This window comes from Lutjanus erythropterus, chromosome 22 (assembly GCF_056507025.1).
Source record: "Lutjanus erythropterus isolate fLutEry1 chromosome 22, fLutEry1.hap2, whole genome shotgun sequence".
Classification (NCBI taxonomy): Eukaryota; Metazoa; Chordata; class Actinopteri; order Lutjaniformes; family Lutjanidae; genus Lutjanus; species Lutjanus erythropterus.
This window is the reverse complement of record NC_139338.1, coordinates 20,598,164-20,625,999: the sequence shown is the minus strand read 5'-3', so window position 1 is coordinate 20,625,999 and position 27,836 is coordinate 20,598,164. Positions and strand designations below refer to the sequence as shown.

General features: G+C 39.9%; 1 protein-coding gene across 1 annotated transcript; it reads right to left on the bottom strand.

Annotated features, from left to right (window-relative positions):
- Positions 1-226: 226 nt before the first annotated feature.
- On the bottom strand, positions 227-27,836 carry dcn (decorin). Its single transcript, XM_084710630.1, has 8 exons — positions 27,486-27,836; positions 16,999-17,231; positions 9,195-9,307; positions 7,599-7,812; positions 5,580-5,693; positions 5,086-5,179; positions 3,892-4,030; positions 227-1,683 (listed from the first exon to the last, which is right to left on the bottom strand). The coding sequence occupies exons 2-8, from the start codon at positions 17,210-17,212 to the stop codon at positions 1,483-1,485; spliced, it is 1,089 nt and encodes a 362-aa protein (XP_084566756.1). The 5' UTR covers positions 17,213-17,231; positions 27,486-27,836; the 3' UTR covers positions 227-1,482.

Genomic DNA, 27,836 nt, shown 5'->3' with positions numbered 1-27,836 from the left:
TCATCTAATGTGCGCTTTTGTTGTGTATTGATAAAAGTGTCTCACCTGTTTCTCACCAGACTTTACCTGTGCCTCCTCTTGACCTCGTTCGCCAGGAAGTCGTTGCCCTCTTTTTTTTTCTTTATTGTCTTTATTGTAGCGCCATCCAGTGACTGGGAGCACAAAACTCCATGAACATTTACTGATAAAAATGCAAGTTCTGGTCATTACACCCATCAAAAACAGCTACTTTTTCCATTAGTATTTTTATTTTGTTCAGGACACCTTAGCTGGAGCCCCTGCTCCGGAAAAAAAAGAGGAACACCTTTTGTAGCTGATATATTAAGTCTGAGCTATGGTAAGTGCTTGTGCCTTTAAGCAATGAGAGGTTTTTTTATACAGCATTTATATACAGCGTCTATACATACAACATTCACACCAACATGGTTGCAGTGGGCATGCCAGTCCACATACACCCTCCAATTTTTCTTGACTCTGGAACAAAAAAGGAAATTTAAGGGCAAGGAAACATGGAGAGAAATACATACACGCATTAACAAGAGATTCCAGAAAGCACCAGGTTCAAGTTGAAAGGAAAAAAAAAATAAGAGCATGCATATAAATCTTTGGGAATGTTTTCTGTTTAAAACATATATGGTTTATTCTACATTTTTTTTAGAAGCTATTTTCACCTTGTTTTTTTTCTTTTATTGGAACAACATACACTAGTAGGAGAGGAACAAGGGCTGGAATGTGATGAAGAAAAAGTGTAAAAACACCCACTGAAGTAAGCACAAGAAATGACAATGTGATAGACGTCACGGTTGCTTTTTTATCTCTACTTGAATTGAGTACAATACAAATAGAAACTCGGAGCTCTTTCAAGGAGTGCAGCGTGGTAATGTTACACTCTGAATGCTAGTCCTAGTACACAGGTAATATCTAGTACATTCTAGTATACCAGTTGTTAAAAGGTATTGTAAAACACAAGTTAACCCCTTGCTGCCTGCTCTACAGGCCAGCTGTCTGGCTAAAAGTCGAGGAAAATTTACCAAAATTAGATTTATAACATTTTCCACTGAGCGAGATTTCAAATCTTTTTGGTTAGGTAGGGATCGCCTCTGAATTTCAATTTATCCACTGAATTAATCGCATATATTATGCACAATGATATGTTACAGCATGTGTATGTGTGTGTGAGTGTGTGTGAGTGTGTGTGTGTGTGTGTGTGTGTGAGAGTATGACCATAGTATGCTGGTGTTTGCTGTAAGCTGTGTTTACTACTGATGCACCAACCTTCAAGCTAAATAATGAGTATGATATGTTGCGTTTGAGGTCCATGTCCGTTAAAGTTTTAAAATGAGTGCGTGGATTAATGACATCTTCGTGGGGGAGGCAGTGTTGGTCGGGGTCAGTGTTGTGGGGCCAAACACGCACGCTTACAAAACTTTCACACACTCATTTACAAACACACACTTCCTCGCTGAGGCGGGTGGGTACGCTCTACTTCTTCCTGTAGTTGCCGAGCTGGATGGCGGAGCGGTCGAAGACGCAGCGGAAGGTGATTGGCTGAACTTCCCAGTAAGGCACGGGGTTGCTGAACAGGCTGATGCCGGAGTACATGGCCTTCTTGCTGTTGAGGCCGGGAGGACAGAAGTCCCCTGTTCCCACAGCAGAGATCTTGTTGGCATGGAGGTAGACCACCTAGAGGAAGGGATTTGAATAATGACAACCTTCAGTCGCTGAGTGGGACGTGCGTGGCAGCAATTTAGTTTTTCCAAAATAAAGCAGATAACAGATAATAATAAGTCACCAAATGAATAATAACAGCTCAAGTAAGCCATTTTTTTTTTTCTCTTCCTCTGTTTACAGAGTGGGAAAAGGGCTTCCTGCATGTTCATTCTCCAAAATAACAGAGTTGATGCTGCTTGATGCTTGAGAACAAGCACAACTTTAGATGTGTATAAAAACAGAAGCACATAAAAATCATATATGAACATATGAGTGGCTAAGCGTTGTGTTTTGAGTACAGTCGCCCTCATTATGCAGCACTGAATGGGATGAGAAGGATCCTAGAAATAAGAACAATAAGAACAGTCACTGGTATGGACTGTATAATGATAATTACAGGTTCCAAAGGCGCTACACACAAAAACTGAACTATACAAAGTCATAATGAATTACAATTGCCAGCATATACAATGGGACATGCAAAGGACAGAAGACAAAGAACAAAAAGAGCTAAAAATATTAAAAAAGGTCACAGAAAGGTGAAAAACAAGGCCTCTCTGGGTTTGTAGTTCCTAAAAGAAAAACCCTACTGAACACCAGTAGAACCACGTTGTTGTAGTATTGTAGTACCTGACCACTTTTTCTTGTCTCGTCTCTGTGTCGACTGCATTTTTACTCAATCTCATCTTGGTCTCGGTCAAAGAGGACTTTATTTCAAGGCCGGTCAAGACCACAACAACAGCCTGAACATTGTCTGATTTATTTTGTTAACATCACATCAACACGTAAAGCTTCCTGCTTCAAATGCAGCCAATAACTCAATAACTCATTTCTAATTTGAAATTTTTGTGACAATTAACCCTCTGTCACCCCTCCCTTGGTCTCAACCCCCCAAAGTCTTGTATTGGTCACAATACACTCTGGTCTTGGTCTTCACTTGGTCTTGACCACAGCACCGCATTGTTGTCCTTTAATTTGAGCTTCAGTTTTGTATTTTTTATTTTTTTTTAGTGTCTCAATCTGGACACTGAGAACTGGTAGAGACCTTAATTTAACATCACCTGTGCACAGCAGCTTGTTGGGAGCTATGTTCAGTCTTTCTTTTCCAGCCCATTCTCATTCTGAAGTCGTCAAATACTGGTTTGTCACACCGCCCAACAACTCAAACAGATGCACAAGATACCCATGAGCGGCCATATGAGACACCCAGGTGTTTCAAACAGAGGACTTTCACACATGAGACCAGGGTTTGTATCCTGTGTAAAGCCAAGACGCTATGAAACTTTTAAGTTCCGTAGTGTTACGTGCGTCACTTTCACTTTGCAACTGGTGTCACGTGACGTGGTAACATAATGTAATACAAGATAAAGTAAAATAGTTTAATCCAATGCATGGTCTTTTCCTAAGCTGTGCCAAGTAGTTTTGGTGCCTAAACCAACCAAATTGTTAACCGTTTCACAATGTTAATCACATATAATAAGGGCTTTCGAGATGGGTTGAGAACATGTTGTTCTTTCCATAGTTTGGTTCGTTATGGCTGCTGAGGACAATGCCATTAAAACTTGGGTGCTGACAGAATAACAGCAAAAAGATGGCTGACAGGTGTGCAGCGCTGCAGGTCATTAGGAGTGAATATATAATCCCAACATACAGGAAATTACCCCAAGAAGTTTTTCTGTGGATATGATTGATGCAGCAGTTACTCAGGCTTGAGAAGCCTAATGAAATGATGAAATAAATTGAAGCAAAACTAAAGTTAAAGAGCCGGGAATCGAGTCTGTTTACACTCCCCCCTACTGCTACAGTCTGTAACATTATAGTATGACAGACTACCAACACTTCACCCAGTAAACAAACTAAATGAAACCATGTGACTTTTGTTATGGAAGCCTTGGTTGACTTGTAATCGGGCAGTGTGAATGTAAACAAACCAAATGCAAAAATGCAGTAAAGTAAACTTTTCCAGTATGGTTTAGATCAGGGAAAATGAGCTGTGTGTGATCACACTGTAAGAAAATGAGAAACAGAACTATAATGCTCAAGCAGAGGTAATTTGCTGGAACTAAACGGTTTCAAAAACAATCTTCCTGTGATCATGCTGTGTATCCAAACCTGGATTAATAACACTGAGATGTACATGTACTGAAACTACAGTGTAATGTTTATCAAACCAGCATGTACCTGGATGTACTTGTGGTCGGACAGGCCGGGAGGAACGCTGGTCAGAGCGTTGTTGTCGAGGTGCAGCTCTCGCAGGTGGGGGACATTAGCCAGTGTGCCATTTTCCACAGAGCTGATCTCATTGTAGCTCAGACCCAGCCTGGGGGAAAAAAATCAGCAAGTAAGATGAGACATGGAAATGTGCAAATGAGCAGAAGAACAAGGAAAACAAACGCAGAAACCAAGATAGTGACATCAACGTTTGTCATTAGCTAATAGCACAAAAAAGAGCTGAAACCACAACTGTCATTGAGGCCATTACTTTCCCAGTCTATTTTGTTAATCATGAGAAAATGGAAAATAAAAACCATCCTTTGCTCATATCCTCTTCAGCAAACTCTACTCATACTGCATCAAAGCCTTGTCCTGGTCTGGTTTGCCGTCCTGGCAGAATCTGAGCAGTGATCTTATAAACACAGTGTATCCACATTTTTATGAGCAAACCACTTATTTTGATTATCCAAAAACTACTGTTTAGGTCTTAGATTTTGTTATACACTTCTAAATCACTTTAACTGTAATACCAGAACAAAGATCCAAGTAAAGCTAATACAAGTCAAACCAGAGGATGACAACTAAGCAAAAAACTGTGAGAAAACAAAAACAGACTAAGAAATAGATGTTTTCATGTTACCAAATGGAGCTTTAATGTGAGCCTATGTAACTTTCGAGAGGTGAAATAACACAGCCTTCCACATACAAATGGAAAAACTGAATTCATTAGTGACAAATTGTTACCAGACTAAGTATGGTTGTATTTATCTAATGTGGTTAATGTTAAAGCTGGAATTACTCAAGTTGAAATAGCAGAAAACTTCCCTATACAAATTAAGAGCTTAACTAGAAGACTGCACTCAGTAGAGAGTAGAGTCTCCACCAGGCAACGAATGGTGAAGCACCTACTGCAATGCCACCACAACTACCAGATGCAACCAGCAGAGATTTGCAAAGTTTTTTTTGTACAGTGTAGTATAGTACTATATACTGGTGCTATGTGTTTGCATGATACACATAAACATTTAGTTTGTCAGTAAACCAAGAAGTTGACAAACTGCATGTCACCATGACTCAATTGAATCTCATGAAATGTAGGGAAATTGGCCTCACATCCTAAAGTGAAATGGAAATGACAACAAGAATCATAATTCTTATTACTTGGCCAGGTTCTTCAGGCCCTGGAGGCTGCCAGCCGTCACCTTGGTGATCTTGTTTCCATCCAGGTGGAGCTCAGCCAGAGAGCTGGGCAGACCTGCCAACCCACAAGACAAGGATAACCACCATGAACAAAGCAATGATTGAAGTAACATCTACCTGGGAAGTTTATTTGACACTTTTACTTAGAAACACATAGTTAGTAATTTGCAACATTCAATTTCAGCCCAAAAAGTGCAGATTAATTATCAAGGAGTGACTATTTCTAAAAGGATCTTTATTCGATGTATCATTTTACTAGACATGTTCCCACCCTGAGATTAGTGAATTATGTTGTACATTTTGTGTGTTTTTTCACATTGATCCCATTGTTTCACTGCAGACTTTAATCCAAGCATGCATTCTTCTGACAGAAGAGGGTTGTTTTTGGCTGAGCCCAACTGGATAAAACTCTCCAATTTAGGAATTATTAGTGGAAATAGATATCAGAGCTTTACCTTTGGGGATCTCTGTGATGTTAGTGTCGGCAATGCGGATGTAAGACACCCTTTTCAGGTCAGCAAAAGCACCGGCGTCAATTCCTGCGCTCTTCAGAGGGTTGGACCCGAGCTCTGGAAACAAAAAATGAATGAAAAAAAATTGAGAGCACAGAGAGAAAAAAGAGGAAGAAAGAACAGCAGTAATTGATCACGTCTATGAAGTTAACTCCTCTCCTGGTGTGTTACGGGAACATAGAGCTGAGTCATGAGTAAACAAAGTCTTTGGCAAGAGAATAGCTTGTGTTTGCAATGCAGCACTTCTCCACGCCAGATTCCCTGATTTGTCACGGATCTCACTTCTCATATCAATGCATTTTAAGTGACTGAATCAACACTTTGAGCTTTAGTTGAACAATGACAGTGACACTTTTTAATTTGTGGAACAAAGTTTTGCAAGTCAGAGATGAGTTGTCAAAGTGGAGCAAAAGCAGGGGGAGGATGCTGGGGGACAAATAATGTGTGATTCTTTTGTGCAAAGACTAAACAAAACAAAACAAAAATGTAATTGTGCATTAACAGGCTACCACAGTCTGTAGCAGTCTCATTACTTCCAGACTGCGATGTGTAAAACTTGTCTCAACAGCGAAATGCCATGAAGAAAAGTTTCCTTCTGGTCTTTCCAAACGAAATCAATCAAATTTACCATTCCCACGCAAGTACCTACTTGACTAATAAATAAAACATCTGGATAAAATGACTATTTACATCCTCCTCAGAGAAGGGCACAGCTTGTTACAGCTGTTGACGTGTACTGGTATGATCCGAGGTTGGTTCTGTGATTTCAGTACGCCTTGTTCAGACTACAGGCGACTCATATTTGTTTCTCAAGTCAGATCTTTAAGACAGACTGTTTGCACTGCACCAGTGATCAGATCGAATTTGTGTGTCCAGACATCATCATCCTATCTGTATGGGTTACTATAGTAACAAAGTTGGTAACTACATATGCTGCTGACACAGCTTTCCAACCTAGAAGAATGAAAATTGGAGACTAATCATTTTGCCCTCCAAACAAATCGTGCCGTCAAGTCGCGGTGCAGAAGTCACCATTGTTCTATGCATTGTCCACTGTACTAAAAAGGCACTAACACATCCGATCTGATTTGCAAAAATTGCATTTCATGTGGTTTTATGCTGTTCAGACTTTCTAAAATCAATCTAGATACAATCTGGATTAGGGTGGGGTGACTGAAAAGAATGTATTGGCTGCAAAGCCAAAGCTGCTGCTAAGCGATACCATTCTCATTCAGCAGCACAGTGCACACCCACTGAGTATTACAGAAACCTCTTTCCTTGCAGGCCCTATATTAACTCATCACTAACCATGGTAATAAGAATGAGGACCTGATTTAGGGAAAAAAGTCAGTACAGATGAACAGTTCCTGTCCTAATGTAAGATAGTAAAAATGTATTACATAAGCTTCCTAACCTCCCCAAATCTTAAATAAACTCTCCTAACTTTAGGACAGTAAACTGTCCTAATTTTTTGTTTGTTTGCTTGTTAACAGTAGCTAGCAGTAGTTTTTGATGACAGCAGCTAGTGGTAGGCCTAACTTGTTTAATCTGTATCGCTCCTTTTGTATTTCTTTTACACAGTATATTCTGGATACTGCAGAGACTGTCTGTTATCTTAGCCAAGTTAGCATTGTTGTAATTCTACTGTTTTTGTATGTTTTAATGATGGAAAAAAGGTTACAAAGTTGTTTAGCTGAGTGAGGATTAAGACAGAAAGTTTCCATGATATGACCGCAGATGTAAATGTTATATTTTCACAGTTACAACCACGGAAACACTGGTTTAACTCCTAGTAAATATTTTTTAGGTCACGGACACACATTCAAAGATGTGAGCTACTGCTGAACAATACGTGCCATCCACAAACTTACACTTGTGCTTTGGATACGAGCATCTGCTAAATGAAATAGTAAGAAACTGCTTGCGCTGTCTAAATAAATAACTGTATTTTTATTTTCATACCCATGACGATGACATGGGACATGCCCTGGAAGGAGGCCTTCTTGATCTTGGTGATCTCGTTCTCGTGGATGCGCAGCTCCTGCAGGCTCTTGGGCATGTTGGCTGGCATGTCCTTGAGCAAGTTCTTGGACAGGTAGAGACGCTGCAGCTTGGTCAGAGGGCTGAGGGCCTTGGCATGGATCATAGTGATTTTGTTGTTCACCAGGATCAGAGCCTTTAGGGAAGAGGAGATGAGATAACAGTGTTAAACATGAACGTTGTTGCATGGTGGAGTGGAGCTTTGACCACATTCCCTACAGCATCTTGGGTAGTGAACACACTGCAGCAGTCTGTTTTTGTTCAAACTCACATCAGTGTTTAAAGTCATATTGTTATGGAATTTGAACTTTATTTGAAACTTTACACCTTTGTGGCTTTCACTGTTTTTTCTTCCACTCAGAAACATTTACGGCTACAAATGCACCATGGGACAATAAAAAAAAACAAAAAAAACAAAACAGTACTTTCCAATGAAATTCTACAAAAACAAGGCATTTTGAGCTCAGCAGATGTTAGATACTTGGAGGGCCAAGTTCAAGTCCACTCTGGACGTCTCCCTAATGCGTTTCCAGAGGAATCTCACTGCTGCTATTCCACTCTGGTGTAGCAGACACAGGGCGATGTGAGGTATGTAGTCCATTGAGAGGCCAGTTACATTAACGTGGAAACAGCTCTGGCCGTCAGACAGAGGTATTTATGGCAAGAGTTTGAAGGCATGAGGGTGGAAGGCCTACGGGTGAATAGTTTCCATGCACCTGGTGAGTGGGGTAATGATGGTAAAGATGGGAAAAAAATGTATTTGCATTATACTATGCAATCTACTTAGTTACTTTTAAAATTATAGTACTTATATAATATAATTTGAATTTGTATTCAAACCCCTCATCGGCATTTTAGTAGCCAGTAAGATGATGCAATAACTCAGACTTAAAAAATAAATAAATAAATAAATAAAAAAAAAAACACCCCCAAAAGAAAAAGAGGAAATAATATGTATTTTGTATCTTATAATTCATTAATGATTAATTGATTATTAGTGTTTTCAACTATTGGTTCAGAAAAGTGCAACATTTACAGCCTGATTTTAGAGAGGTGACTGTGATGTCACGATTATAAGTAACTAATACTTTTTGCGACTAATACTTAGTACTTTTACTGAAGTATATATCTAACACCAGTACTTTTACCTGTAATTGAGTCATATTTTAGTTATGTAACAGCACATTTACTTGAGCGCAGATTTTCAGTACTCTTTCCACAGCTGATGCCTCTCTTCAGAAGAAAAAAAAACATTCATGCGCCCACCTCCAACCCCCCACACACAATTAAAAGGTTAGAACAAGGTTAGAATTTGTGGGGGGACAACTGGGGAATGAATCAGGAAGGACCTGATAATGAATGAATCATTTAAAAACAAGATGTTTCCCCATTAGAATCATCAAGGGTTCATTTTGAAGGATTAGAGTTAGTGCTACGGTTACATAAGAACACATTACATAACTTCAGGAATAATACACAGACACGAAGCTCAACAGATGAAAGTAAAATGTCTCTCACATGCAGTCCTTTGAGGTTCTTGAAGTCGTTCTCCTTGATCTCAGTGATCTTGTTGTTCTGCAGGTCCAGCAGGGTGGTGTCGTCAGGGATGTCCGCAGGTACAATCTTCAGACCTGACGGAGAATTTTTTATGAGACATTGTTTAATTAGACGGGAGGATATGAGGGTGAGAAATATACAGATGCAATAAATCTGTCAGAATGATGGATGATGGAAAACTGAATCTGAGGTGAAGCGATGACAGCCGTGGTTAACCACAGTCTGACCTCAACAGGAAATGGACACCTACACATCTCCATGACCATGGTCAGAGTGGGTCTCTTACATGTTAAAGTTCCTGATGATGTATTCTCTCGTAAACTTTCTTACTTTAAACACTTTCCTGCTAAAGTTGGCAGAGAAATTGTCTGAGGTTTGTCTGTGTTTTGGTCCTTTCTTTTCAGATTAATTGATGTAGGAGGGACTTAGGAGAAGCAGAGGAGGGTCAACCAAACTCCACACAAAATCGGTAACTCCATTTGCAGAACACGGAAGGTGCTGCTTTACTAATCCTTGATCTGTTAGTTTGTGTTATTGTGTGAAGCTAACAGATTGAAACCATGGAAGACCAGCAACCCTGGTGTTAAAAATCACTGATTTTCCTTATGCAGTTTAGGTGATTTGGAGAAAGAGCAATATTTGGTGTCTATAACAGTGGTTTCCCATCAGAAAAGGCTGTCTGAAAGCAAAGTGAAGTGGTCAAAATATTTGAGGTACAGCATACACTTAAACTGATATTAATTATTTTTCAGGTGGTCCTTAATTAAGTGGCTAAAATACCTTTTTTGCTGACCTTGTCCACAGCAGTACAGGGAGTGCTTAGCTCCCTACCTTGGTACTGTTGCTGCTTCTCCAAATTGGAGGTGTGCTGACCGGCCTCTACTATAGATGATACACTGACTACCAATAAGTGCGTCATACAGTCCCACTTCAAAAAAATCCAAGCTATCCGTCTTGGAGCTGTCATGAACTGCACACATACAAATAGACGTTGAAACAAACCTGGATGAGCAGGAAAGAGAAGCTGAGTTCACAGTAGCATCACGCTGAAATTACACAGTCTGCTTTGCCAACGTAGCATGCTACATAAAGTCTCAATGACAGAGACTTGGGACAGAATGGGTTTTACGGTGACATTCCAAAGGGAGCAAATAACTGTTTGATGTGCTCCGAGGCACACATGGTGGAAATGGACCTTAAAACAAATTTCCTTTGGAGTAAGTAAGCCACCGCATACCTGGACACTGAGCTCACACGAATAAGGTTTTGCTTGGACTTTATCATGGCACGTCATGGTTGATATGACGCAGAAAATGACATCTGTATTGAAAGGCTGTTGGGTCAAGTGGACTGTTTTTAACAAAAGAAAAAAAAAAAAAAAAGAACAAAGACAGCTGGCAGTCATGGCGTATGCTCCTCTGCATTCGTGGTAACACAGAAATTACATTCAGAATGGACAGTTTACATTTCAGAGGAAGAGGCGTAGAATAAACTGTTTGACAAAGAGGCTTACACTGCGTGTCTCCGCTCCACATACATACAGTAGGATATGTGTGGACACATTCTGTCCTAAAAGCCTGTGATGACTTCTGTGCAGCTCACCCAAACATTACTTCTAGCTACGTTTGCTTTTCTGTCAGCGTTTCCAGCTCGGCCGTGGATGACCCACAAACCATCACAGCTGTTTGTGGTCACCGCCATCATCACAGCACCAACACTGTATACCTCTCTACTTGCAGACACGTTGTTTTTTATTGTTCTGCTCTAAAAGTCAGACTGTCAGCCTTTGCTGCTTCAGTTTTGAATATTCTTTTTTAAACCTGCATTTAGCTGGAATTCCCTTTTAAAATGACATTTTTAGCCACTGTAAACCATTTAAAATGGGTCTGTCTGTTAAAGATGTGAATGTGTGTCATATATGAATATGTAAGGGTGATTGTTTCAGTCTTACAGACTTTTGCAGAGTAACAGATTTGTCACAGAAAAAACCTTGAAACTAAAATTTTAACCAGGTTTCCTCCTGCATCCAATTTGTTGCACTTCGTGCTGAAAGAAGACACTCCTCATAACAATTTACAGTAAAATAAATGATCTCATCACAAACACAGCTTCCCATAACAAAAACTAGAGATGTTCCAATGCCATTTTTTCCTTTAGAGTCTGCTATCATTGTTGTATGGCCTGGCTCAAGTTAAAAAACAATTATATCACATCCATACAGGTCTAGTACTTTCGATGTAATTTAAGTTTTAAGATTTAAATCAGTTTTTTTAACACCAGTGTGTAGGAGTGCCCCGCTAGCTCAGTTGGTTGAGCATGTACTCCATATAGCAGTGACCGTTTGCTGCATTTTTTTCGTATTTCCTTTCTATCTAGAGCTGTTGGTTACCCTAAAACTATTATATTCCATTTCTGCCATATTCTGCCAATAAATCTCAGTAATTCTTACACACTGGACCTTTAACATTGATAATACCTGCATTTTAAAATTAAAAACCTGAAATAAAACCACCTGGTCAAGATGGTCCCTGTAGAGAGGAAGTCTTGTATGAGGAATGCGTTGAGTGACAAATGAACTGCAACACTACAGGTTTTCAGACAAATTCTTGGCCGTAGGACGCAAAATGTTTAGGGCTGTAATAAAAATCAGTGCAATGATGATAATAACATGAACTGACAAGTGCAAATAAATCATCTAAATGTCATGTTTCGGTCAGCATCTCACTTTTCAGCTGATAGCAACTTGGCAGGAAGTGAACAAGAAAAATGGGACTTAAGTCTCGCCCCCACTATTACAGTATAGTCACTATTAATCACTCAATTTCAAAGCAAAGTGATTGGGATATCAAGCGTATGATTGCTTTGGATGGGACTGGACCCATGTTTGGCACTTCCAAGCATTGATGGTGTTTATGTAACGTCCTCCTCTTGTCTGGTGCCGTGGACGGGCAATTTGAGCAGACTGCATTAGCAAAGGCCTGCTTGCCTCATAGGATTGAGCAAGTTTGGAGTTTTTGGTAAGCCACTCGGAAGTGTGGATACAACTACACACCTTACACATCACTGCTTGTATTTAATCAGAGTAGCTGCTGATGGTGCCGTTAATCTTAATAAAACAAAAGGCTGTTGTATTAGTCTGTATTTGCCAACTGTGAGGTTTTGCTTATCCATAATCACAGCTCATTTGTACCTTAGGCAAAATTTTCTCTCCTGAATGTTTTAGCTGTCATCCTGCCAGCAGCACATCCACATCTACAAAAGAGAAAGGGTGCTTTGGGATGGTGAGCAGACTCCTCTTTCTTGCCCAGGCCTGTATATGTGTCCAAATATATACATATAAGTTTTAATCCTCTGTGTGTCTAAATGTGTGAGTGCATGTGTTTGCGTGCATGCCAGCAAGTCTGGGGAACAGATGGAGGCTCGGGGCCAACAGTGCTGATGCAGGAGTTGAGTATCCAGCCATGGAGCTGCGTCTCCGGGGGGAAAGTGCTGCTGCTGACTGGGGCCCCGGCTGGAGGACTGATGTAATGGAACCGACCCTTTCCTTAAACATCACTCTCTCCAACTGTCTGTGGCTCTGAGTGCCTGTCTGTCGCTCTGACTGTGGAGCCACCTGTCTGTATGTCTGCATGCTCTGCTTTATGAATGCTGTCCAGGGGCCGTATTACAGAAGCTTCCTATCTTAATTCCTAAATTAACATAGGAAGAGTCTAACGTAGGAAAATTTCCAAATTTGGCTTTGGAGAAGCAAGTCCTAACTACTTTTAGGAATCCTATCTTATCTCACTTAATCCAATTTTATGTCAGGTTCAGAAATCCCAAGTACTCAGTCCAACATTACTTATCAACTTTTATGCCTGTTACCTAGCAACCAACACTACTCATCTTGCCGAGCCAAAGAACTTCATAATTGTTGTTTTTTTCTCATTGAAACATACTAAAAATGTACATTGAAACATACAAAAAGGAAAAACAGGTAGGCCAAAACAACACAACAACACACTTAACTTCAAGACAGATGAGTTAGAGATGTTGGAAACATCTGTAGATAGACCCAAAGATGGGAATTTTGCAGAAAAAAATGCTAATTTGGGAGATAAAAGAAAGAGAGTGGGCTAGGTAGCAGTCTCCACCGTATCTAGTGTCCATTGTAAAAGAAATAAAAGACCCGCAATACGGATCAAACAAGCTAGCTAATACTACTGTGAGCTACTGTGAGCGAACACTACCTTTGCTTACTGTTAGCTAGTTATTAAATTAGCTGCTACTACATGTGGAAAAGTGAATATTAGGACAGTTTATCTTCAAGTTGGGAGACTTTATTTATTTAAAGACAGTAAAAGCAATAAAACAACAGCCATATAGATTAAACAAGTTAGCTAACATTACCATAAGCTACTATTATTTAACACTACCATTTGCTAGTTATTTAATTAGCAACTACTACAGGTGGAAAAGTGAATATTAGGACAGTTTATTTACCCTCAAGTTGTGAGAGTTTATTTAAAGAGGTGCTGCACATAAAATGGTTGAGTTAGAGGTTATTAGCAACATCTGTAGAGAAATCTAAAGTTTTGTTTTTTGGGGGGATTTACAAACTTGCTAACTCAGGAAATAAAAGAAAGAGAGTGGACTAAGATAGCAGACACTGTCTCTGCTGTATCCGGTATCTGTTGTGTAAAAGCAATAAAAAGAACAAGCATACAGATTAAACAGCTGACTAACATTAGCTAGTTAGTAAGTTAGCTACTGGGTGGAAAAGTGGAAAATTAAGATAGCTTAATGCTTATCTTAAAGTTAAGAGAGCTTTCTTTAAAGAGACACTGCACATAAGAACAACAACACAAGATCTGTAGAGAAATTGAGGATGTTCTTTTTGGAAAATCTTGACAAAGAAATTTTAAAAAAGCGCTAAAAGAGTAGCCATATGGATCAGTAGCTTAGCTAACAATACCGTTAGCTAATACTACTGTTAACTAGTTAGCTAGCTAGCTACTGATGGTGGAAAAAGGAGTTTATTTAAGATTTTGAGAAGTTAGGATGCTTGTGTAATACACTTTTTCTATCTTAAGTTAGGTTAGGAACATTAACTTAGTCACTGATTACTGTGGTAACCAAACAGTTAAGATCTGCAGGATAGTAAATTTCTGTAATATGACAGGACCTGTAAATGCCCTTTTATTACACTGTCTCAACACTGGCTCTTTTGAGCTTATGAAACCAAAGTGGTTATGAGCTGGTTATGTCTGTCCACTCCTCTTTTTATTTTATTCCCCTCAGTTAGTCCATCTGTGTCACTCCCTCCCTCTTTCATCTGTTTCCTTGAAGCTTGTGCCCGCTCCTTTCCAAACAAAAGCAGAGCCAAAAAGCGATCAAACCCAACTGCGCAGCGAAGCACTTTTATGTAATACACGAGGATAAATGAGGTCAGGGACTTTTCTATGACAAAGCTTGTGAAATGACTCAAGCTCTTGTATATGCTATACATCAGTTTAGACAAACAGAGTGGATGGGCTTGAAACAACAAAGATGGCAATTGAGTAAATTGTTGTGACTGCTCTGAATTAAAAAGCTAAGCAATTGTGGTCTTTCACCCTTGGTGAGTAGGCTTTACATTGAGAAACAAATGTTATAACACTTGAACTTGTTAAAACTGGGATTTCTTCAGGACTTTCCTATGCTTGACCTTTAATCTCCACCACTGTACAAAAAACTGTTTACCCAGACAGGGCAAATAAAGTAATTGTTACAGGAAGTGAAGTATGGCTCACAGACAGCATCTGTGAGCATTTATGGTATCAACATTGATGTCATGTTCTCTGTAGGACATGATATATACCCCTTGAATGACCCTGTGGTTTTGGGTGGATGGTTGGGATGGCTGAGCTTATAAAGTTGCCGACTTTTTCTGCTCTTAAAATCCAGTAAAGTCACTGTGCAGTAGTTTTACTGTACTTTTATTGTGCTGACACCCATCTGACCTCAGCATCTGATCCATCAAAGTGAGCTCATTTGTTTGGAATCCAGGCACGAACACGAAAAGGGAGGAGTGGATGAAGAACATGGATGTGAACAAGAAGCTTGTTGCAACATCCTTCTGAACATTATAATTCAGCCTTTAGCTTCTATGCACCATAATCACATGTTTGAGCACAGAAAATACCCTCATCAAGGTAACTATTGATCACCGTCAAGCAGCCAAAGGAGGGGGAAAGCACAGTTTTAATTCTTTTAGACCTGACTGCAGCTTTTGATATCATAGATCATGCCATTTTGATTGATTTCCTACAACTCACATTACCTGTGGTGTACCGCAAGGTTCAGTTTAAGGTCCACTTTTATTTTCTATTTACACACTTCCCTGTGGCCATTCATTCCCTAAGACCTGATGACCCAAGAAGCTTGGCGGTTGTTTTAGCTTGTCTCAGTGATGTCAACTGTTAGATGGCACATTTTAATTTTGCTTGAACATTATATTCTAGAGCTAAAATGATAAGCATTTGCAGTTTCTCAGACATGAGGATTTGTTGCTTTTCTCTGCTTTATATGCTTTATGTCTGTCTACCAGTGGATGGATAAAACAAGCAATTGAAGGTGTCACTTTGGATTCTGGGAAATTGTGACAGGTATTTTTCTCTACTTCTGACATTGATTGATTGACTAATCGAGAAAATAAGCTTCCAGGTTACTGTGCTAATATATTCAGGTAAAATGAAAATCAAAAAAATAATGAAATAATAAAGTAATAAAATATACAGGGATGTATTACAGGAGAAATTCTTTGATTCACAAATACTGACTTTGGCATTCTTTTTTCTCTCTTTTTTTAGACACTTTCTATAGGTGTATGAGCAGATTCTGTAAACTGATGATTTACCACAATAATACCAAACACTTAAAAAATAAATGGCACATTGATAGTTAATTAATCTTCAGTTAATAGTTACTTCACTGTTAACACACAATATTACATTGTAAATGGTTAATAATTAGTTTATAAACATTGTTTGGCTTAAAGTTGCAGCTGATGATAATAATTCCTTAAGTAGTTATGTAGGTAACATAAGTATGTTGTGTGTGAACTTATATTTTTACTTATTTTAACCTAAAACATGAGCTAAAATAAAATAACTATTAACTGAACCTTGAAGTGAAGAATGAGTTTTACCATTTATCACAGCGTTTTTCATAAATACTGGGGCTTTGTGTATCATAGCGGACACTGCCTCATGTGCTCTTGTTGAAAACAATAAATCTATTCTGATAACACACAAAATAAATGAGGTTAAGCTACGTTTTGCCTTTGTTTCCAGTAATTACACCTTCTGGCTCAGAATCAGTGTGGGAAATGATTCATTAATGCTTAAATGCTGCACACTAAACATTTAAAGCAGTGGGCAGTTTACTTTTGGCGTCGATGGGCAAAAGTTCCACGATAACCTTTACGCATCATTTAATTCAAGTGGTCTTAGAGAAAAGTATACCCCTGTTCCTCCTCTTGGTTTAATTTTCAGGCTTTTGATAATCTAGCCCGTGATGGCAGACTTTGGCCAATCACAGGTCGTTAAGATGGTTGATTATTGAGTCTCTCTCCCAAAATGTCAGTATTTGATGATGATGGGAATTTTGCTCCAGAATCGCTCACCAGACCTTTAATTATAGCCATTAATGGTCTAAAAAAGTAAAGAAATAATCCCACACACGTTGAGAGTTTGGGTGGGATTTTACACAATATGAATCATCGGTGGCAGGTGTCCGGTCTTACCAAGGTCAGAGCACTGGATCACGCGGAGGTGGCACTGACATCTGAAGGGGCACTTGGGTCCTTCAACCGCTGGAAACATGGCTACCTCTGTAGTGATTTCAGGCGAACCTGAACCCGCGTCATCCTCCATCATGAAGTCTAGGAAGCCGGACTGGCGGAAGGGCAGAGCCCAGCAGGCTGTGACCAGGAGCAGAGAGAGACAGGCTGACCTCATGGTACCGCTAGCAGGGAGCCTGGAGAGGAGACGAGAGGACACAGTTCAAATGTTTGGGTGGATACACTTTCAAAATAGTCAGTCTATGATTAGTTTTGAGACTACCATACTCTGTTTAACTATTTCAAATTCACTGTTATAAAAGTAGCGGAAGAGAGAGAGGAGAAAATGGATTTTCAGTACGCCAGCCAGTCAAAGGAAGACACAACAGTGTGAGACAGACAGAACATGAGACAGTAATTAAAGTCCAGGGAGGCAAAGGGCAGAGGTGAGAGGTGAAGGGCTAGAGGGTTAAACACTTGGGCGTAACAGTTTAGTGAGGTTGGTCAAATAAGTTGTTTAACTGCTCAGTATTAGGTAGAATGTGAAGGACAAGATTTAGACTAAATGCCATTTCAATAGCTATCCATTTCTCCACCATTTATCCATTATGTTTAGTCTACTAAGAACATTAGCCTAATTCTAGCTTCTAGCATGTTTCCTCTCTTATATAAGATTAGTGTATGAATGTACTGCCATTGGTATCACTTTGGATGAAAGATTTGTTTCCCGTGTAAATGATTTGAATGCTATAATACAATGTAATTTCGGAACAGAGAAAGAAACAAGTTCGTCTGCTGCATAAGCAACATCTGCATTAGCTTTTATAGCAATATATGGGTGATGCATCGTGGGAAAATTCATGGCGGCCACTGTATACCACTGTACTACATTTTCTAATTGAAAGTAATGAATCACAGTGATCACTTCACTGCGTGCATCAAAAACACACTGGAGGAACACGTATCTACTGTACTACTGGAGTCACTGGGAGAATCCTGCTGCCTTATGTAGTCGTCTATTTCTAAACACAACCACAACCCAGTTGACACATACACACTCTCTCTCTTAAACTCAAACAGAGCGGAGATCCACGAAACTCCCTGACCTTTTACACAGCAACACACACACACAAACTCCCACACAAATGCATGTGGAGTCTCAAAGACCCAGCAATCTGCTTCTCATGCGTTTAGCCAAAAGTTGCTCCTTCCCACTTGGTGCCACAATAATTGAAGGGCGGATTTGAGCCACAGTTGCTAACAAATGATTTGGGCGCAGCTGCTGTTTAGTGGACCTTGACCTGAACATCATGAGCAGGATGAGAAAACTGACCCAAAACCATCAGTTGGCCAGCACTGAAAGTGACTCCAGGCTGGAATACGGTCTTTTGTGCTGTTTCTTTGTTTACTTTGTTATTTTATTGTAGATTTGAATGTGTTCAGGTATGAATAAAACAATGATTCATGTTGTTACGTGTATTAAAGCAAGTGCACACATATCCACAGCACTCTTAGAAATAACTACAACAGTAAAAGGTTCTGTAACTTGTCCCTGTAGATGGACCCCTTTTCGTTCCTGGGAGAACATTTTCTGAAGGTTCCACTTAGAAACCTTTCAGAAAGTTCTACCTAGAGCCTAATATAAAGGGTTATACCGAGAACCTTCTGTGAAAGGTTTCATTCAGAACTCCTTATGAAGGGGCTCTACAGAGAAACCTTTGATGCTGTAATGGTTCCAACCAGAAACCTCTTCGGGGGTTCTATCCAATATCTTTCCACCCTTTATGGGTGCCATCAAGTGCCCACCAAGAGGGTTCTACTGAGAATCCTTTTATATTGCAAGGGTTTTATCTAGAGCCCACTCAGGGGGTTCTACTGAGAATCTTTCTATATTTCAAGGGTTGTATCTAGAACCCAACCAGGAGGTTCTAGAGAGAACCAATTTTAATATGGTTCAATGAGCCCTTTACAAAAGACTTCTTCAAAGATTTCAGCAATCCTTGAAGAACATTTTCTTCCATAAAAGGGTTCTTTGGATGAAGAGGATTCTTTATGGAACCCTTAGTCTTACAAAGAACCCAGTATAAAGGGTTATACCTAGAACTGTTTGCAAAAGGCTTTACCCAGAACCTTATGTGAGAGGTTCTACAGAGAACCCTTTTGTAATGGTTCAACCCATAACCCTCTGTGGGGTTCTATCTAGAAAATTTCCACCCTCTAAGGGTGCTAACAAGACCCCACCCGGGGGTTCCACCAAGAACCTTTATATTCCAAGGGTTTTATATCTAACCCACTGGGAGGGGTCTACTGAGAACACTTGTATATCCCAAGGGTTTCATCTATAACACAGCCAGGAGGTTCTACAGAGAACCTCTTTACATTCCAAGGGTTTTATCAAGAACACACTCAAGAGGTTCTACTGAAATCTTTTTATATTCCAATGTATTATCAAGAATTCGGGTTCTGCCAAGAACCTTTTTATATTTCCAAGTTTCATCTGCAGCCAAAGGTTCTTAGGATGAAAAGGGTTCTTAATAGAACCTTTAGCCTTACAAAAACCCCTTGACAAACCTTCAGAAAAGATGTTTTGCGAAGCAAATGGTTCTGAGTAGACACTCAGCCCTTCAGGAGGAACCCCTGTGGAACCCTTATTTCTAAGAGTATGTGTGTCTCAAAGTAATAAATGCACAGGTTTAGGTGTGTATTTCTGAGACAGAAAACCAGAGAAAGAGATGTGCTGATGCAGTGTAAATCCAGGTTACGTCAGGTCACAGGCATCACAGCTCAGTGGGACTCTCAACACAAGCAGTAATTATAGTCCCCGTCCACAAGACAGCCACCACTTTGACACACTGTACAGCTTCAGTCCAGTGGTTACAGTGCTTGCATACAGTATGACCAAGCTTGAAATCACTTCCATTCAGAAGGGAATTGCATTGGATGGCATAGCTCTGTTCCTTAATGTTGCTTTTCTACTCTTGATCTTTTGCTACGAGGCAGAAAAAGCTGAAAAACACTCAAAAGGGTGATTTCATAAGTCGGCAGTTAGAGTCTTGGATTGTATCGCACAATGTTTAATGTCTAGATGAAGTTTTCCATGCAAAATGCTTGCCACTTTGTCTCACTTGGAAACATGGAGTAGCAAGGGGCGTCGAAACAAAGAGCTCTGGTCTGAACATACAGTAGATCCAGAGGACACGTTGTTCCAGTCCTCTCGACAGACTGAGTAATCTTGGCTGTGTCAGGCTCTCTTATCTCAGCGCAACTGAAAGCTCAATCCAACGAAAACCTTGTCTGCAGACTTGGCTGCAGCATTCTGCCGTCATTTTGGATTTAGGGTATAAAGCACTCCTGGGTCAAGTAGTATTTGTAGACATCTTTGATGATTCGTTTTATCCAGCTTTGATGCCAGATGGGTTGAGCTTGTCTCGTAGCATGATACATTAATTGCCAATACAATACTAGAAAACTCAGTTTATCACTTTTCTTAGTGGTACTTGTGTTGTGAACTCTGCACATCTGGCACTTATTGCAGCCCGGAACATTCAGAATTATCTACAAAGCAAGTGAACCAGCTCGGCTTAAAAGAACAGCAATGTGCAGCGCCGATTACCGAACCTTATCTCCCTGCTTTGACCCATGACCAGTAGCACATAAACAGATATACATCCACATGTGACCTGGTGCAGAATTTCAGACAGCCCTCCATGTGCCCCGCCATCAATCCATCAACCTTTGTCCATAAATGTCTCAGCAGCTTTTAATGTGTGCCAGACAGGCGAAAAGAAGAAGAGCGATCTCTAACTAAGCTCTGTGAGCATTTAAGACAAGAATTACTGCTACTTTGTGTGTCATAATCAGGTCCAGGAGTTGTTGATGACGAGACTAAAACAAGATTTTGAAATCAAACCAGGAAAAGGAGTATAAGACATTCTTGGGGATTACTGTTTGGGACATTAACTAACAATTTGTGACCACAGCTGCAGAATAAACTATAAGTGGTATATTAAATTAAGGGATTTGGCATTTGGAGATAGAGGGCTGTACATTGTGGAGATTTATTGCTATGTTTCAACATTGTAGTGATGAAATAATGAGGATGTAGTTAACCAAGATCTGTCTGTGAAGTCGAAGGTCACTCTAAATTCCAAACAAGGAATTATGGTCAAATGCATTGTTTTTTTTTTTAAGTTGAGATTCAAGGATTTTCCCAGCTGGGATGAACCTCTGAAGAGGATGCATGAGACAACCTGCTGTGCCCCAGGCGTCAGTTCTTTCATTACCAGTCTGCTCAGATGTGTCCACAGGCCCCGCAGAACGGCCTGCTCCAAGAAGATGCCCCCACCTCCATACAGACACACACACCCAAAGAATCTACTGAACACACACGACACAGGCTGAACCCAGAGGGTTGTCAGCAGAACATGCAGGAACATGACTTGACCATGCAAACTCTCCATCGTCAGTATCAGCATGTCCAATCCCCTCAAAGACGATGCAACTTGCTGTCAGGGGATGAAAAGATATTCTCCTCATCATTTACTTCACAGGGGAATCCTGGCGATCACACCAAGCTTGATGTTACAGAAGGTTTCATTTAGTGCCCTGCAGCTTAGAAAACAGGATCTGACTTTTTATGATCTTTTCCTGAAACGGATGTATTGCTGAGATGAAACTTAAGACATATTTTTGTCTTACAAAATGAGCAAAGTTGTATTCCACTATACTGTCATAGTGACAACAGTATAATTCAAGAGTCAGAAGTGCTTTTGTGGCCTAACCAACCTTTCTCTAACTGTAAGCAAAGTGCTTTTATTACCTAAACCTACCCCAAATCACAATTGTTCCCTAATCAAAATCAAAGTGCTTTTATTTCCTTAATGCCCCCAAATCAAGTGCTTTTATTGTCTATACCGACCCAAACTCATAATGTTTCCCTAACCCTAACTGAAGCACTTTAGTTGCCTTAAACTGTATCAAATCAGAGTCTTACCCTAATCCTAACCAAAGTACTTTTGGTGACTAACCCTACTCAAAATCCGGGTCTTTCCCTAATCCTAACCGGCATCCTTTTGTTGTCTAAACCTACCCCTGATAACGATCTTTCCTTAACCCTAACCAAATTGCTTTCATTGCCTAAACCTACTCAAAATCCTGATATTTTCCTAACCCTAATAAAAGGTTGGGGTTTTTTTTGTTTGTTTTTTGTTTTGCCTAAACTTGCCCACAATACAAACTTATCCTCACCTTAACCAGTATGATTTTATTGCTTAAACCTAGCCAAACTCATGATCCTTCCTTAATCCTAACCATAGTGTTTTTATTGCTTAAACCAAGCCAAAATCACAATCTTTCCATAAGTGTAACCAAGGTGCTTTTATTGCCTAAACCTACTCACTTTTCTTGCACAAGTCTGGATGTGAATGCTGGATTGTGGTGTTAAAGTTGCATTGTCACCACGGTGTAATGTAATTTCTGGATTAATTTTTGCAGCTGTTTTTGTTGGTTATTGTTAAATGACACACTTAACTTACTAATAGCATCCCTTTTAAGATGGTGGTTTTACTATTTAGGCATTGGAGATACCAATGGTTGAATGAAACATCAGCATAATTTGCATCAAAACTATTTTCTCAATGCTATTTTCATAATGTATGAATTCAATGCAGCTTCATTTGGGGGACATGGCCAATATCACGTCCTGGCATGGCTGTATGCCAGCTTACAAGATGAAAATGGGACAGGCTTTATTTGCAAGAAGTGGACTGAGACTAATCAGTGCAAATGTGGCAAAAAATTGGTATACAATCTAGTGTCCTGCAACAAAGGCTGTCACTGCAAAAACCTACAAACCCTCACACAATATTAAAGAGATATTCACCCTATAGTATCGATGCATCAGATGAATTTAGCTTCAATCGTAACTTTTGTGAACCCGGATTTAGATAGGAATGTTCTTTACTGTTGAAAAAAATTCACAAAAGGTCATCTGTAAGTTATTTTACTCTGAGCTTCAATTGTACAAAGCCCTTCAAAAGAGTTAGAAAGGGCTTTGTATGGTCGACAGATGCCTGTTGAAGTACTGCACGTGGAACTACAGTAGCTGTCGAAAAGATGTATCAAAAAGCAAAAAGCACAAGCAGCTGTGAGAAAGTTCAGTCTGTATTTTCAAAAGATTTACAATCCACCACATCCCAGAAAAGGACATGTGGTAAATGGTACACTAACCATCTCTATCTTCTTCTCTAGTGTCTCCAAAACCTGCGATTTATCATGCTGTGCCTCTGACCGAGAAAAAAGGGGTGGAGGTTGACATTTCCTGTGGCGGTGGCATCCTTGTCAATTCTCCTGTGTCCCTCTTTTGTCTCATCTCTCTCCTCCCTCCCTCCACTCTCCCCTTAGTCTGGCCCCAGCATTACTAATGATTCCCAGACAGGAAGCAGAGCTCGCATGAGGGAGTAAAGTAATTTTCCCTCCTTTGCTTTGTCACTTTCTCCTCTTTGTCACTGCCTTTCATTGAAACTTTCAAGCTTAGAAAATCAATGAGATACCCAGAGAATGATTACCGTATTATCCAAATGCAACAAATCTGTCATTCAGAGTTGTGCAGCATGAAAGAAACAGACTCGAATGTTAATATAAGCAACATGGGGTCTTGATTTTAGCAAATGAAATCATGTTGCAATGAAGGAAACAATATGAAGCAGACATCAACCACCATCCCACCCTCCATGCATGTCCGCCACCTCCCCCTCCTCCCCTTCCAACTCTCCACAGGCCTGCGTCTGCCTCTGCAGAGCGTCTGTCAGCAATGAATCACTGGAAGGTATTTACAAGGCCACAGGACGTTTAAAACACGTGTGGCCCTTTTAACCCGATCAGCAAATGAATGCGGATTCTCCTCCCATGTGGTTACATAAAGGCATAATGCTCAGCGTGATCAATAGTAATGCTAAAACGTAGAAATGAAAGAATGAGGTCTTCCTTTGGCACTGATGTGAGGAGTTAACAAACTTCTGATATATCGGGGGATTTTTGTGAGTGAGAACATGTGTATCTGCAAATATGCAAAGACGCGGCCAATAAACAGTTTCAGAGCCAAAATGTTCTTGTAATAGGACTTAGGCCAAATCAGCTTTGTCTGGAAAATAGCCGTCCATGGCTCCATGTATGTCTGCATGGAAGATTGTTTGCTTCAAGAATGCCCAAGACACTGTTTTGACCTTGATAACCTTGTAATTTCTCAATCTAGGAAGAAGAAGTGTCAGAGGTATGGCACAGTTTGATCTCCTCTGTAATGTGACTTAACAGCTGACAAGAAACCAGCACTTTGTTAAAAGAAACTGAATAAAGTCTGATAAGAGTGAAAATTATTCATGACTTTTAATGAGGCCAAAAGATGTTTGAAGCCAGTTTAATTTAATTAAATTTGTATTTCAAAAAGTCGTCATCAACTGGACAACTTTAATGTCTGTTGAAATGTGACAAGAAACCGATGGTATGGATGCTGTTTGGATACATGTTTTAACTTAACATAAATATTTATTTATTCAAATTAATTACACTTAAAATTTCTAGCTTATTGATAACACTTTAGAACTTACAAACATGAGATATTCTGTGTTTTTTTTATTTAAATGAGTTGATTGTATGTACTCAGAGTTCAACAGAGTTCAACCCACTCATTAAGACTTCCCAGCATGCATTGTTAACTTGTTCCAGAGACCCTTCTTTTGTATAGTTTGAAAAAAACATATATGATGAAATCTTACTGTGTTTCTCGAATACACTTTAAGATCAGTCATCGTTGCTTAAGAATTAAAATGTGATAAATTTAAGTTCTTTGTGTGAATGAAGAACTGACTTTTCAAACTGGGAGGTACAATGAATGTAAAATGAAATCAATGTTGTTTTTTTGTGGTGTTTGTGACTGAACAGTTGTTGGTTCTACTTAATATCTTAAGCTTACTGAACATGTTTTTCAAGTACAACTGAATTAATATCAAGTATGTTTGACTAGTAAAGTTTATTTGTTTTGAATCATTACAAAATAACCTCAAACTGTCTAGTCAATTTCAGCTTACTTAAAATCTTAGGGCAGCCCGCACACTAACTTTTTTTGAGTTAAAACTTAATATCTTGATATCTTAAGCTTATCCAGTTTTCTCCTGTGCAACTGAATTAATATCAAGTCTATATGACTATCAAGGTGCATTCGTTTTGAGTCATTACAAAAATTACCTGAACTTAGCTGGTCACATTCAGTCAACTTAAAATTTCAAGTTAAAAGAAATCATTTTTACAGTGCATTATTGAAAGATCCTTTCAGGGTCTTTGAAGCATGCCTGTTTTCTGGAGCCATATAGCATGAGAAAGCCAGCGAGTGGTTAAACCACATTTCAGCTGTTCCATGAGAAGAGCTGTCGGCCTGCCATCAACCTCAGTCCCATTATCAACAGACTGCGCTGCTCAGACGTGGACGAACTGCCCAACCTTCTCTCCCTTTCTTCTCTTTCCATCTCCTCCTCCTCCTCCCTTTTTGTGCTCCTTCCTTCCTTCCCCAGCCTCTCTCCCATAGCTTATAGTATTTTCTTTCCCTGTCTGACCCTTAAAACTTTGGCGAGAAAGACTGACATGTGGAACTTTCTGGTATTCGAGTGAGCGAAAAAAAAAAAAAAAGGGGGGAAAAAACCCTTGATGGCTGATGTCCATTCAATTCCATTGTTCTTTTGCTCTCTGTGACCCAGAGACTTGAAGTCCAGATGGAAAAAATGCAGCCCCTGAGTGCAAATCTGGGCCTTGTCTCCTCCAAACCTTCCGTTCACTCATTCCTGCTTCAAATGCTAAACATCTGCTCAGCTCAACTAAAAAATATGAACTGGTGAAGTGCTTTTACTGCTCTTGAGTGCATTTTAGCACAGTGTTTATGCCACGTTTAGCCTCTATTCTATTCTAAGTCACACTTCTATTTTGTTTGTCTCAATTTTTCCTTGTTCAGTTTCACTCTGGTTCTTTCAGAGCAGCTGAGCCTTATTAGGTTTTTTCCCCTGCTGGCAAAAAGGATGTAATGAGTTAGCTGAGAGTTGTGTGGTGGCTTGCCGGGAAGCCTTCAGACCTCTTTGATAGAAGAAGCTGTACCATTACGGGATTAATGGCACTGTGCGTTGCCAGGTACAGCTTTTTTTTTTTTTTTTTCATCTCCTCTTCAAAGCCTCTCACTTTAAGTTGCCCCTAGCAATTTGGGTCCTGTTCCTGCTCCTGTGAAAACACGGCAGCAAACGCCACAGTGGGCAGGGAGAAAGTTCATGTTGAGAAGAAACAGGGCCGCACCGGAGCAGACAGATAAGAGATTGGGGTTAAAACGGTCTGATTGCAGTCCCAAATGAGCTGGCGAAATGGAAAGTGCAAGAAGCAGCAGAAACCTTTTTTTTTTTTTCAAATTAAAGCCTTGACAAGCAATGAATCAACACAAAGAAATCCTCAGTGTTGTTTCAGCTTTTTTCCCCCTTCATTTGCTTGTAGACTTCCCAAACACCAGAGGGGAAAAAAGAGAGAGAAAAGTATGAAAGAAAACTAAACAAAGACAGAAAAGAGACACATTAATGCAATAAATCCACTGACATTAGCCAATGATAACAATAAGAAGCAAACATTTCAATTAGAAAGTTGAAAATCTAAATTTTCTGCCTTCCCCTCAGTCCAACTCTTGTCTTTATGTCAACATCACAAATCTGAATCACTTTTTCCTGGAAACTGGCACAGAAAATAGCCTGAGCAATGGACCTCCATATGGGTTACATCCAAACAATCAATAAACAAGTGTCCAGACTGCCACAGAAAGCAACAAATTCATAAACTGTAAACTGGGAAACTGCTGAAAACATCACATGGCACTCAGTGTTGGATACTTTGGAGACTAACGGAGAGCCAGATGAATAAGTTTTCTGGCAGAGGAGAGAGGTACCAGCATCAACTGCACTACCACACCCCCTTCGCCTAGCTGCCGCTTTTTTCACTGAGCTCTATGCAGATTGGACTGGGAATGATTAAGGTTCTCTCATCACAAAGCCAAGAGAGCTGTGGGAAAAAGACCCGGCAACTTATCCAGAATATAGACAACACACATGAATGATGAAGAAGTGAATAAAACATTGTCAAAACAAAGAAACAGCAGGAGAAACAGAAAGACACACATATATCTAAAAAACGGACACAGTAATACGTTTAAAAAAATAACATCATCAGCAAAGAATGTGACTTTTTAATCATGAATCGCAAAGTTTGTCACGCTTAAATTGATGCAAAAAGTCAAAATCTGCCAAAAGTCAAGCCATTTTCTTAAGATTGTTCTCTATCTCTTTAAAAATGAGTGAAACCCAACTTCTCATTTCTAATCTCCCCAGTTATTACCCACACTTTTCTCCCCTCTCGGAGTTAAAGGCTTAACCTACCTGTTCTCAGTAGAAGCAAGGCAAAGAGAGCAGAGATGAGCTTGACTCCCAAAAATCCAGCCGAGTGGGGGGATGAGACTGTGAAGTGGCTGCGAGGGCCTATGGGGTAATTGGAGTCGGAGCGCGTGTAGCCAAGATCAAGCAGGTGTGCTCTGTCACAACAAGGGGAGGAGAGAGGGAGGAAGAGAGACAGAGGAGAGAGAGGGGAGAGAGATAGAAGGAGGGAGGGGTCCGACCGCCGAGCTCCTCTCAGGACCGAAACAATTGGTGGAGAAACTTGCCCCGCTCTCGACTGCGTGCTCCAAAAACAGCTGGAAATGGAGAAGGGAGGAAGAAAAAAAAAAAGGGAGT

What these genes read in the sequence shown, in the direction of transcription:
- dcn (XM_084710630.1), bottom strand. Translation starts at nt 17,212, where the DNA reads ATGAGGTCAGCCTGTCTCTCTCTGCTCCTGGTCACAGCCTGCTGGGCT. An exon ending in GTCCCATGTCATCGTCATGG is followed by an intron (nt 5,694 to 7,598) that starts GTATGAAAATAA and finishes TTTTGTTTCCAG; the next exon opens with AGCTCGGGTCCAACCCTCTG. An exon ending in CATCACAGAGATCCCCAAAG is followed by an intron (nt 5,180 to 5,579) that starts GTAAAGCTCTGA and finishes GTGGGTTGGCAG; the next exon opens with GTCTGCCCAGCTCTCTGGCT.